At 39.3% G+C, this 14,064-nt stretch overlaps 1 protein-coding gene across 6 annotated transcripts in view; it reads left to right on the forward strand.

The window, feature by feature from the left end:
* The window catches only part of CDKAL1 (CDK5 regulatory subunit associated protein 1 like 1), a 625,188-nt gene that overhangs the window by 500,996 nt on the left and 110,128 nt on the right, over window positions 1-14,064 (forward strand). For 5 of the 6 annotated variants that reach the window (XM_036448124.1, XM_036448129.1, XM_036448125.2 and 2 more), the window contains one exon: window positions 4,625-4,687. The exons of the other annotated variant lie outside the window; for it this stretch is intronic. In XM_036448124.1, coding sequence (XP_036304017.1) covers window positions 4,625-4,687 — 63 coding nt within the window. The remainder of the gene's footprint in view (window positions 1-4,624; window positions 4,688-14,064) is intronic. 6 annotated transcript variants of the gene reach the window in all.

A 14,064-nucleotide genomic window follows, 5' to 3' on the forward strand; every position in this document is an offset into this window, starting at 1 on the left:
TTGTACCTCTTTGCTATTTCAGCTCTTTTGCCTCAGGCTGTGATTCTCTGACTTCCCTTCTGAATGCCTATCCACAGCATATAGCAACTGATCAGTCCTTGAGCCTCAGCCTTTATTGCCTGGAATTTTGGGATTTGTTTAGAACCTAACTCTTCTTGTCCCTCAGAGACTCCCCTTGGCATTTGTCCTGCACCATCCTGGACTCGTTGTCTCAAGTGCACCTGCATGACACAAAGGTATTCAGAACCTTACTGTGCAGTTTCTATCTCAATAGAAAACTTACTTTTAAGTTTCTATTGAGATATCCTCTAGCTCAGCCATGCACATTTTACTAATAAGCCCATAGAGGCATTTATCGTGTCTGTTAGGTTTTTTTAGCTTTAGCTTTTGGGGAGAGGGGCTGTGTTTACATCACCCATCTGTTCCTGCCTGTTGTCTGCTATATCCATTAGAGTCCTTAGTATATTAATCATAATTGTTTTAAATTTCCAGTCAGATAATTCCAACATCTCTGCCATGTCTGATTCTGATACTTGCCCTGTCTCTTCAAATTGTGTTTTTTGCCTTTTGTTATACCTTATAATTTTTCATGATATTCTGGTTAAAAGGAACTGCTATAAATTCAATTTTGAGCAATGTGGTGGTGAGGTGAGGAGCCTTTTCTCTATTTCTGTGACTAGATCTCAGTCCTTTAGAGAGTCTGTGCCTCTGAACTGTGACCTTAGCAAGTGCTCCTCCTTTTTTTCCTCCCCCGGCCTTAGCTGGGTGGGCTGGAGTTCAGTATTGCCCTTCCCCAGGTCAGTTCTGTTTTGATGATTAATACACCTGAGGGCAGGCCTTGTTAAGAATAACAGAGTATTCTGGTGTATTTCAAAATTCTTGCTTATCTCTCCCTCTTCCAAAAGGAAGCCCAGGAATTTTTCTTGATATTTACTATGGGAACCGGGTTGAGCTGCTGCAGACAAATTTCACAGTATTGTGCCTCCTTCTCCCTCCCCTCCCCAACAACTGGGTTTCCCTGGAGTCTTTAACTTCATGAGCTATCTGCACTGAGCCCCAGCATTCCCTTAACTGCAGTTCAGGTTTCCCCACCTGAACACTGGTTCCTGCGGCAGCTTCATCCTGCATCTCTGCTCCAGGCAGCCGCATTCCCCATATTCACCTGTCAGTCCTCAGTGTTGGGCCTGCAGTTTTCTCTGTGCCTGCCCCTCTCCTGGATCTAGGAAGAGCTGTTGCTTTTCAGGCTGTTCAGTTTGTTCCTTGTTGTTGGGACAGAATGGTGACTTCCATGCCCTGACATGTGGAAGAGAAAACTGGAAGTTAGTACAGTGAAACTCAATCCTGCTGTTTTGCCTGCTGACCACCAAGTATGATGAATGTTTGCTGAAATCTTTATATTTTATTATAAGAATATAGTGTAAGCATATCAAACTCTCTGAAAGCTCATATGTAGGTTTTATCACTTTTTGAGAATCCATATGTAGAAATGAAGTCCATAGTGTTATCATTTTGCCTTATAATGCTATTTATTATATTTTATTTGAGAAAGCTTTAATCTACAAGTAGAGAATGAGCACAGAAAGCAATGAATTAGTTTGGGGAACCAGGAGACATTAAATTGGTGGATATTGTTACAATTTAATTGATGGTATAACTTCATCTTCAAAATGTCTATTCTCATCACATGCAGAACCTTTTTTCAGATCTGAGATATGCATACCTTTGATTAAAAGTCTGGAACCCTGGACTATTAGAACTGCTCCATTGATTGGGGCCTTTAGTTTTGTTTAGGTTTGTCTGGAAAAGGAGTATAAACATGGGTATAAAAGGAGTAATCCATGTGCTCTGTCCTTGAGGAGTGAAGTATGAAAGCAATTGAGGAAGTACCTGTAGGATGGAGATCTGTAGAGGGTTAGCTTGACAGAAATCTAAAAGTTTCACCAAATTTGCATACTGCCCCATCTGTTAAACCAAACTGCAAGCCACATAACTTCAGGACTTGGCATGTAGTTGCTTTTTAATAAGCTCTCATCTCTGTGGCCTGGGGACTGATGACCAAGGTGACTTGAAGGAGCTTCAGTCGGTTCTGGGAGGGATGTCTGATGTACTCACTGTACTTTGGCCACCCTTGTTACAGGTTCATCACATAACTTGTTTAACATGTTTACTTTTTAAACACTTGGAGAATTAGCAGGTGGTTGCATGACTGAGCTGTTTGTTTTAACAGGCTAAAAAGTGGGAGGTAATTTAGACACACTATGATGCAATAGGAAAATACCTAATTATTCTTTTTTGGCTCAGCTTTTGGTATCAGTTAAAACTGGCAAGGCTCAACAAGCCTATTTTGTAGCATAGTAGACTTAACGTTGTCTTCATATGAGAAACTGGCTCAATAGCAATAAGGGTCACTCTATAGTTATTTGTACATGAAACTCTCTATGTGGCTTTAGTGCTAAAACTTAGTAAAGGGTCTCCTTTCAGAGTATCTGTCTTTAGCAGTTAAAATGTGAATACAGAGGGCTCTGAAAGTCCCATATCTGTTTCAGCTTGCTGTAAACACCAACCAACTTATGTTTTCTGTCTGAATATAGAATGCTCAGAAGGCAAAATCCTGAAAACAAGACAGCTAATGATTATTTTGCTGGTTGTTCATCTTGATGTGTCAGGATATAGGTTTTGATTGTTTCTTGAACTGTCTTCATTAAGCAATTAAAAAGAACAAGGAATTTTACTGGATAATTAGTTGTTCACTTGGTTTGGGGAGCTTTCCAGCAGACATAGACATGGTCAAAGATAGACATTCAAGATGAGGAATGGCTAACTTTTCCTGTAATGGGCTAGATAGTAAATACTTTAGCATTTATGAGTCATACAATCTCTGTTGTAACCACTCAACTCTGCTGTTCTAGAATGAAAGCTTCCTATATAATAAAAGCCTAATAAGCTAAGTGTCTGGTCATCCGATTGTTCAACCAATCAAAGAGTAATATGCTAATGATGTGCTAAGGCCACTTCACTGCTCACTATGATGTGCACTGACCACCAGGGGGCATATGCTGCCACAGGTAGGTTAGCTTGCTACTAGGGTCGGGCCAATCAGGACTGAGCAAGACAGGCGGGACATGCCCAGGACCCCTCCCATGATCCCTTCCTGGCTGGCTAACCTCTTGTATCCCTCCTGGCTTTGATTGTGCACCAGTAGGGTTCCTCAGCCTGGCCTGCAATCTGGTACCCCTCTTGCAATCTGGTACACCGCAGGGGATGTCAGAGAGCTGGTTTTGGCCTAATCCCGCAGGCCACGCCGAGGGACCCCACTGAAGCATGATCTCTAGTTCATAGATAATACATAACTGAATGTATGTGGCTATGTATCAATAAAACTATATTTACAGAAACAGGTGGTGGGCTGGATTGGCCCATGGACCATCATTTGTAAACCTCTCTTCTGGATCCCAGAAGATATACCACTGGGATATATGATTCTGACATCACAGGAAAAAAGAGCAGTAATTTTCAATAAACTGGACTAATACATATAACCTTCAATATTCAGAGCCAAGACTTCTCTGTATTATATATAATAAATTTGTTGTCAGAAAAAGGAACATTCTTTCTTCTCTGGCTTCTTTGGGGGCTAATCTGAATAGTGTGTTTATTTATAAATATACCTCATTTCCTTCCCATAATAATTAGAGGTAGCTTATAATAAAATGCATGTTTAGCTATCAAAATAATTCAAAACTCACAAACAAAGGCACACAAAACAAACTCTGAATATTCCGTATCTATTGCCAACTCAAGCTGGTAGCACACCATTGTTGGGACTGAACAGACCTGGGGACACCTCTTAAGTTTAAAACTTCTTTGCTCCCTAGTTTATCTTCTCTAGCATAATTTCCTTAATGGAAGAAAAAAAAAATCCCCACCATGTTTTAAGTTTCTTACCGAAGGAAGTGTTAGTATCCGTCATTTTTCTTCTGAGAATATTATAATCTAATGAAAACTTTGGTGTCGAGTGACCTGTTCAGAACAGATTCCAGGGCTCATAGAGCCAAAGGGGTGTTTCCGATCAGTTAAAGATCCATCTCTGCTGTCTGGGGAAAAGGAATGTTAAATTACTTTAGAGTGTGATGCTCAGAAGCACACCTGAGAGACAGAGCAGAGGAGGGGGGCATTCTGGCTGAGTGGCAGGGAGGATAATGCTTAGTGGGTCTCAGAATGTGGAAACAAGACCAAGTGATTGGATAGACTGTCAAGGGGAGTTGTGGCTCCAAACACAGTTTTAAAATAGGGAAACAAACCTATGGGAAAACCAGGAGTGTGTACAAATGACTCTAATATAAGGTCTTAATTAATAGCAGATTTGAATACTTAGCCAAGTGGCCTGGCTGGTCTGTGACCATGACCCACATAACCATCAAGTGGCTTTGGTTTCTAATTTCATCCACATGTCCCCTGTTGACACTGGAGCCCCTCACCTTGCACAGGAAGAATATCTCAGTGCACATTATCTTAATGTAGATAGACAGAGAAATAAATATGGAGAGTAGATGTACATATAGATGCATTTGCACATATATATTTTGCCACCTATCAACTCAGATGTCTGTGTTTTCTTCCACAGAAAAAGCAAAGAACGAAAGATCTTTCTCGGGTATTTCACTCTTACAGTCCGTATGATCACAAGGTAAGTGATATACGTGATTAGCGTACTGGGTGCTAGAGAAGTCTTTCTGAATGTATGGCACAATGTCCCCTGGTATGTAGTGATTTTAAAGTACACTTACCAGTTCCATTTCTATTTCTATCTTAATTTCCAACTCTATGTCTTTAAAAGAAACCAGAAAATTTGTATTTTGAACTAAAATAGTTGTATTTTATTCGCATTAAAATCTAGTTACATACTGTCACTGAAATTTCAGAGACTGCAAAAACAGGTTTGGGTGTTTTGTTTGTTTGTTTGTTTTCTTACTAAACAATGTAGCGATGGACTTGGCTTTTTTATTGGTACAGATAGTTGAAATATTAACTGCCAATTCTTGGTTCTCCATTGCTCCTGATAGAAAGTTACTTTCTGAATAAAAACCCTAATGAAAAGCACTGATAGCATTATATGTGAAATAGCCACTGCCAATAGTTTTGCTACATAGAAGACCAAATAGTGTAGGAACCCCTATATATCTGTCCCACAGCTTTACGTACCCATGGCCTGCTTTGATTCTTTAATACCCCTGGTTCTCTACTGCTGTATTTAAAGAATTCCCAGACATCCTTTTACTTATAAGTATTTCACTGTATTTGTAAAAGATACAGACTCTTTTTAAAAAAAAAAAACAAAAAAAACCACACACGTATAACTGTTTTTAAAGAAAATGCTCAATATCACATCTTCATAGGGAAATACATTGCGAGATTTCTCAGAGTTGTGTAAAACTTCTTTATCACATAAGATTCCAGTAAATCTGTTAATTTGAGGTGACTTCAGAAGCAAACAAAAATTTGCACAGTCGAATTGCTAATATAAACTTAAATCTTTATCTATGAATTTGCAGGGAGACATGTGGTGGGGATTTTTTAACTAGCCAAAATAAGTAGTGTGAAAACCACTTTCCTCAGCTCTGAATATGAAGATGTCTGGATTCAGGAGGGAAAAATCATGCCAGTTGTTCATAGAAGTTGAAAGAATTTGAATAGCTTCTAGTGTTTCTATCATGATCAATTTGACTTAAGCACCAAAATTTTTTAAAAGAGATGTTTATTCTCCTCCATGTGACTATAGCTATATACATGACTAAAAAAATATATCATTTTAAGTTGCTTTTTTGGAGTTAAATCAATCAGTTTGCAGAATATGGCCATTTGTTTGAAAGAGGTTGAAAGAGCCCATAGTATCTCACAATGCAGGTGAAAGGTGCAGGCTGATAAGTAATATACGAAAGCAAAAGGAATGTGATTGGCCAGATTTCTGATGGAAAAGTTGCTTTTTTTTTTTTTTTTTTAGATGTTACCATGTGATGAACATAAATGCAACAGTGGCTAAAGTTAACATTTAACAACCAAAGGCTGTGACAAATGTTTTGCCTGGCTTGTCTAAATTTTGCCCACTTCTAACATTTTTTAATTCACAGTTAAGGGAAATTCCAGTATTCTTTTATTAGAACTCTTAATGGAACTTGGCCATTTGCAGCTTCTACCGGTTTCCTCTTCATATCCTTTGTGGCATTGTATCAAAGTCACCTCAGATTATTTTGGCTTCCCTTGTGAAGACTTCATTCCTCTACAAATTAGTCATCAGTCAATGAGGAATTGAAAATAAATGCTAGATGGAGTTCCTTTTGATCTTTGCTTTAAGATCTGTAATAAATTATTATAAGTAACTGGACTGCCTATGAGTGATTTTTGAAGCTTCCAGGGTTGGCCTGTTGGCATTCTATTTATTCTGTCTGTGTGGTGAAGGAAAAGGGCTAGGCAGCTAGCAGCTCTAGGCAGCTCTCCTGCCCCTCAGTAGCCTCCTCCCATTTTTCTAAGCTCCATTCAGACAAGTCCAACTGTATTACTTTTAACCTTGTCTCTAGTTGATCAGTGTCCACAAAGATGAAAATCACAGGGACTGCATAATATGCACTATTTTCTCAACCTCTGTTCTTCCCTGTAAATAAAATAATAGAGGGTTACGATTCAAGTTACTTTGTCCTTTTAATTAACCAATTATATTCAAACAAATTAGTTTTCTAGGCAGATAGGTTTTAGTGTAAAACACTTAAAGGGGTGGTTAAAGTTGGTTAAAACATGCCATGCTTAATAAGATTTGTGGAGTGATCTTTAGGTTGAATGTGTACATATATCATAAATTAAAGCTTGTATAAAATAAAATATAGGCTGTGTTGGATTTGTTTTCAAAAAGAATTCAAGGAGGGGAGTGGGTAGGGTAGAGTAAAATAAGATCGGCCAAATGTTGATTATTGAAACTGAATGATGGGTTTGTGGGCTAATGGTTCTATTCCCTGTATATTTCCTATATTTCATGATTGAAATAGTGCATAATGAAAAAGACACAAAAGTAAAATAAACTATGGTCTGCTCCCAAACGTGAATGTTATGGTATTCTTTTCCTCTCTAGCTAAATTCCTTTTATTGCTAATGTTTCCCTTGATGTAAATGTATACCAAAGAAGGACTATTCCGCATTTCAGTGGGCATATTATGCTCAGTAAACTCAGAAATGCACTCCTGTTCAGAAGTGCCATAATTTCCGGGGGCTTTGTCCCAAATTATAGTGGGTCACTTAAATGACAGCCTTGCCTACCAGCAACTGTTGAAACAGTTGTAATTACAAAGCATAGTTGGTGCAACTGTTTTGTTCTCAGTGAGTCGGTTATATTTGCTCTTCTTTCCTTCCCCCCAACCAAGATTGCTCCTGCCTGACCCCAGACACAGGAAAGTCACCAGGTTAAACAGAAGTGTTGTTTGAGTCTGGCCAGGTGCAGTCCTTAATGGTGCTGCTCTAAAGCCATTGTTTGGGTTGTAAATGGTCAGTTGATTTTCTCTTAAATGCTGTTGCAAAAGGCAAACAGAGCTTAGAACAAAATGTGCACTCAGAATGAGCCTCAAGGGAAATACCTGATTCATTTTTTTATACTCCAAGGCAAATTTTCCTGTAGACTGTAAGAATTTCATTCCGGACTGTACTCTCTGATTTCGTGTCTATTTAATATATATATATATTTTCAGGGGTTCTTATAATATAGACAAATGCAGAAAGGCTTTTACCAAAGCTAATTCCCATTTATCTGTCCTAATAAATACCCTGTTTCCCCAAAAATAAGGCAGTGTCTTATATTAATTTTTTCTTCCAAAGTTGCACCAGGTCTTATTGTCAGGGGATGTCTTATCTTTCCATGCGCTAGGTCTTATTTTCGGAGGATGGGGAAACACAGTAGTAACATTGGTAAAGGGAATTCAAAAAAGCAGGTAATCTGATGGTATTTTGTTCATGTATTTATTCTGTTATTTTAAGAATCATAGTAAACATAGCTTGTAATTTCTGGAAACACGTCATACTGACTACCAGAAAAGGTTCAGGGTCACAGGCCTTCAAGGTCACAGAAAGACAGCTTGGAGTTGAATTTTCCTTTGGATAAGTCACAGGTAAGAAGAATAGGATATAATTAGAACAATTTTATGGAAGCTATGCAAATTACCATGTGTTTTCTGTCTTTAGCTTGAAGAAAATATTACTATGCATATAAAAGATGTTTCTTTCTTATTTACTTCCTTTCTTCTTTTATTTCTTGTTAGATTTTTATCAGAATTATATGTTTAGGGGGAAATCTAGATTTATTAGTCAAACAAGTGTGTTAATAATCTGCTCATGTAAAAAGCTATTATAAAATATGAAAATGCTTGGAAAGAAAAAGTTACAAAATTCTGTTTGGATTTATAGTGGTTCTTAACACGTACACAGTTGACTAAAATCCTAAACACAGTTAACTTGTATGAATGCACATAGCCTAGATCTGTGGTTGGCAAACTGTGCCTCAAGAGCCACATGCAGGTCTTTGGCCCCTTGAGTGTGGCTCTTCCACAAAATACCACGGCCTGGGAGAGTCTATTTTGAAGAAGTGGCATTAGCAGAAGTTTAAGTTGAAAAAATTTGTCTCTCAAAAGAAATTTTAATTGTTGTACTGTTGATATTTGGCTCCGTTAACTAATGAGTTTGCTGACCACTGGCCTAGACTACTAAAGGTGAGTGAGTCCTTAACAGGTTGTCACTATTATAGTTTCTGTATTGTGTGAAAAGGGCTTCTTATTTTCTTTTAATGACTATTGTTATTTTAATAATTTTCTACGCTTGAATATATAAATCAGTGGGCACACGTGATAATTAACATTATTATACAGCTCCTGTTTTGGTGAAGTTTTTCTTTTTCTTTTGGTGACTAGTGTCATTTTAATAAACTTTCTATATGCATAGACATATATCAGTTGATCTGTAAACAAATTCATACGTATCAAACAACAACAACAACCAGCTATGTATGAAGACACTTGATTAGTTAGCCAATCAGAAAAGGAACAGGAGTACTTTACTCAACTGGAGTCTTTTATGCAATAATCTCAGCTCAGCTCAGAACCTGCAGATAAGCTAACCTGGGCCCAGCCTGGCAAAATTATTGTTTAATTTTCCCTCCCCACGTCATTATTTTTTTAGTCCCCCATCTATAAACAGTCCACTTTTTTTTTCTTTTTACAAAAACAGTCCTAACAAACAAAGATGCCTGGTTTTCCAAACCACAGTCAACCCTAGCAGCAGTTAAAAAGAGGGTGATTATTGCTTCAAGAAGTCATAACTCCATTAAGAAGTGGCAGGATACTAAATGAAGGCAAGGCCAAGGCCATAAAAACTGTAAGTCATTAACAGAGGAACTCTAAACGTGCAGCTGCCCAAGACCACTTAATTTGGACCCAGATACCCAAATATCCCTATAAGTTTTAGTAGTTTCAGGGTAAAATAATTGGCCTAAATTGCATCAAGAAACAGATGTTTTATTTTAAAATAGTAGAGATGTGTATAACCTACTTTTAGAAACATTGATATTTTAAGAATACAGTTTAACTTGAAAACTCTCAGGAACAGCTAAATAAATGCAGTATTACTATGGAGAGTGGTTTAATAAGAGAGAATTAGTGAAAGAGTGGTTGAACATGTGTTGGTAGTTGGGTAAAGGACAAAAAGTGTGTCTTAGCATAAAAGATGAGGAGGGTAAAATCAAGAGTCTACCATATTATCTTATAGAAGAAAAGCCTAATATACAAATCGAATGGCAGAACCACCAGTTACTGGTGATCAGTGCACTCCCACAGCGGGAGCGCCGCTCCTCCAGAAGCCAGGCTCACGTCTGGTGAGCGCAGCGGCAGCGGCAGTGGCAGGAGCCTCTCCTGCTTCCAAGGCAGGTCTAAGGAGCAGCGAGCAGGCAGGCAGTAAGGAGCCAGGACCCCCGGACTTCGAGACGGATATCCGATTGCTGGCAGGCAGACATCCCCCCAGGGGTCCCGCACTATGAGTGGGTGCAGGCCGGGCTGAGGGACTCCCCCGAGTGCACAAATGTTCATGCACTGGGCCTATAGTTCATTATATATAATTAGATACTGTAAAGATATTGATGTCTTTGAGAATTACTATAAAGTGTTTTTATCCTTAAGATTACTCTAAGCATTGCCCTGGCCAGTGTGGCTCTGTTGGGTGAGCGTCACCCTGTGCACTGAAAGGTGGCCAGTTTGACTCCTGGTCAAGACTCATGCCCAGGTTGTTAGGTCGATCCCCAGTCTGGGTGTATGTGGGAGGCAGTCAATCCATGTTTCTGTCTCACATAGATGCTTCTCTCTCTCCTTCTCCCTTTCTCTCTTGCTAAAATCAATAAAAACATATATTTTTTTAAAAAATAGATTATTCTTGGCATAACTTGAATGGAATAATAATAAGTTAATATATCAGTATATGCATTTCAATTGCAGCATTAAACATATAAAACAATTCATATGTATTTCCATAATTTACATTTTAAGACTACCTTAAGAACTGTTATTAATACAAACATGTCTGGGCATTCATATCCACTAGTATACAGTGATATATAGTAAAAAAAAAAAAAAAAAAAAAAAAAAAAAAATTAGAAGAAGAAGAAGGAGGAGGAGGAGGAGGACGATGACAAGGCAGAACCTTCTCTGCTGCTCTGTTTGGACAGAAGCATATAGCAAAAATCTATTTCCAAAGTCTAGGGGGTGGGAAAGTCTTGGTTTCTACCACTGTCCTTTCTTCTTTAAGATACTAATAGTCTCTGTGACACTGTTTCATAAATACATATATCATACCTTAAGGGAAGAGAACAGTTTTATTTTGGAAACCATGTATTGATTTACATTTCTCCATTAATCAGATTTGTCTGGCGATTTAAGATAAAAGTCACTTTACCCAGCTCTTTATGTTTGAAGAATAATGGCCATTTGACTCAATCCTGAGGCAGCCGCAGCATTGTCAAGCCTTCATTATCTCCTGGGCTTTGAATAACATAATGTAGCAACAGAGTGCTCTGAGTTGTTCTAGAGAGGGAGATGGGAATTTGGATTGTTGCCTGCTGGCCCTGTTGAGCTTTGAGCTATCTGCTGTCTGGAAATAGCAAATTCAGTTTTTAATGGATCCGGCACTCTATGATAGCCAGATTTTCATGGCACATGCAGATAAAGAAACCAGTTATTGATTTGGCATGTTTATGCCATGCTTAAAACAGTCCTCGGCAGCAGATTGTCCAAAGCCATTTGTGCACTTAACTCCACTCCCCATCTTTGGCAAAGACTAAAAATGTTTAAAAAGTAATTTTAGGGATGTTGCTAAATATCGGGAACAATTGGGTAAATTTCTAATTGATTGAATTCCCTTTCTGTTACATTTTCACGTGTCATACTGAAACCGTGCTCAGGGAAGTGAGTGCTTTAGTGAATACTAAACCCATTTATTGTTGCCATCAACTCTGCACTAAAGCCAAATGGGTAACTCAGTCTCAAAAAAAAAAAAAAAAAAAAAAAAAAAAAAAAAAAAAGGACGTACTAAATAAAGGAGCTCTCGATGCAAAAACTTTGCTTTCATTTGTTGAAGTTCCTTGTTTCTCAAGGTGACCTTGCAATTGCCACAGAAGGTGCAGGCACAGCTCCCCAGTCAAGATCTGTAACCACCTTGTGCTTCCTGGTCTCTGCCAAGCTGAGCCAAAGCTTTGTCCTCGTGTCTAACACTCCTCAGCTTGGGATTCAAGTTCAGCAGCAGATCATGTTTTGTGAGCCTACCTTTGTAGTATATGTATGTCTTTTTCCTTCCATGGTGACATTGTTCTAAAAATTAAACATTTTTACATGATAGTTAATTTATTTTGTTGCTAGAACTTCAGGGATGGGTGGTATTGGAAGGATGTGTAAATGGCAGAGAGTTTAGTGTTGTTACAATGAGATATCCAGGGACCCATAGATGCCAGAATTTGCCTCTGCCAGTTACCCTGAGGATTGACCAGGAGAATTGAATCCAACTGGATTATTATTATTGTTACTGTTACTATTCAACTGTTTAAAGCACACCGTGTAACTGGCACCATCCCCAAAGCTTTCCATGCACACGTAACTCATTAAGTTTTATACCAACCTGTAAGATGAGTACTCTTATTATCTCCCATTTTACAGACAGATAAATTGAGACACGGAGAAATTGAGTAACTGCTCAAGGTCACACATCTCACAAGTTATAGAAATGTGTAACTCCAGAGCCTGTGACCACAACTTCTATGCCACAAGGAACCAGATACTGACAGTGCAAGATGCTCTAACCCCGTGATCGGCAAACTGCAGCTCGCGAGCCACAGATGGCTCTTTGGCCCCTTGAGTGTGGCTCTTCCACAAAATACCACAGCTGGGCGAGTCTGTTTTGAAGAAGTGGCGTTAGAAGAAGTTCAAGTTTAAAAAATTCGGCTCTCAAATGAAATTTCATTGTACTGTTGATATTTGGCTCTGTTGACTAACGAGCTTGCTGACCACTGCTTTAACCGAAGGCAGACTGACCAACACACCTCAGGCTCAGGGCTGAAGTGGCCTTCTTACCCTATCTCTCTTGTCTAACTGAACTCTCATTTTTGATAGGCGAACATTCAGTAGAAATAGAAACATTATGTGAAAAGGAGTAAGGAGAGATAGAAGACAGTAATAGGGGAAGAGCGCTGTGGGTTCATTGAATGACCTCCCTGTAAAGCAGACAATTAAGCAGCTAAGCTTATCCTAAAAATGTCCACCCTCACCTCCACTCTTCCCCCGCCTAATTCATTCACCACCAGCCTGGGGCAAAGGAAACTTGATTGATTTAAGCTGGACATCAAGGCTAATACCATCAGAGACTAATAAACAAGGATCAGGCACTGCTGGGCACTGGGCTTTTAACAGAGTCCAGGCTAACTGTCTTTCCTCTCCAGCCCCTCAGTGGGGGTGGGGATGTGGCATGTTGGCAGCAACATGGTTCCAGCCAAAGGATTAGAATCCTTTGTACCAACACAATAGGGTGCGCTCATGCCAGAGGAATAGGGTGAGTCAGAATCTGAAACCTAAAGGACAGAGAAAGGTTGAGGAGAGAACCAAAGTCATGATACCTGGAGAGAGAAAGTAGCATCGGGCAGGCTAGAAACAGGGAGAATGCTGCCCTGTTCCAATCAACAGGACACCAGCGAGCATCTGGAACCTCCCTTTACAGGCAGGTGGGGTCATGACAGAAGGTAGAACGTTTCCCAGGTCTTTATTTACGAATGTCCTATTTAGTAGCATTTTCTCTCCCCTCCACCTCCCCACCCAGGCACTCCCAGGAACAGTAGGAATAGGGGAAAGCAAAGTGCATGATCCAATCCTTCGCAAACATTTAGTATAAAAGCACTGATTTAAAAATAGATAGTCAAAGAAGATCTACACAGGCATGGCAGTTACTGTATTTTCAAAGTATCAAATCTAAAAATGTCTCGGTTTCTACTGTCATTGGTGATACACTGCCGCTACGAAACTCACTGGGATGAGGACAAACCAGCAGAGAGGGCAGAGGACCTGCATGGAACCAAGACTGGAGAACATATAAGCACCTGTTCCCCTGGGCGAATGCCTCCCACTGCCCTGCCAGCCTCCCCCTGCTCGTCCTCTGTCGTCTTTGCACCCAGTTTAAATGTATCACCATACTCAGGCCCATTTCCTGTGTCTCCCCCCTTATGTGCACTACCACGGACAAACCCTTCCCATCCCCACTGGGACCACAGACTTGCCTGGAATACAACCACTTGATATGTTAGTGAGCAAAGAAAAATACAGGACATCCAGTTCAGTTTGAATTTCAGGTAAATAATGTTTTGTTTTGCTTAAATATATGACCACTACATGTGTGACATATGTTCTAAAAAGTTATTCATTTACCTGAAGTCCATGTGTAACTGGATGTCTTATCATATGGCAACCCTAGTTATATGTCCACTACATATTTCACTTGGGTGCTTTGAGA

This window comes from Pipistrellus kuhlii, unplaced genomic scaffold, assembly GCF_014108245.1.
Source record: "Pipistrellus kuhlii isolate mPipKuh1 unplaced genomic scaffold, mPipKuh1.p scaffold_m20_p_2, whole genome shotgun sequence".
In the NCBI taxonomy this organism is placed as follows: domain Eukaryota; kingdom Metazoa; phylum Chordata; class Mammalia; order Chiroptera; family Vespertilionidae; genus Pipistrellus; species Pipistrellus kuhlii.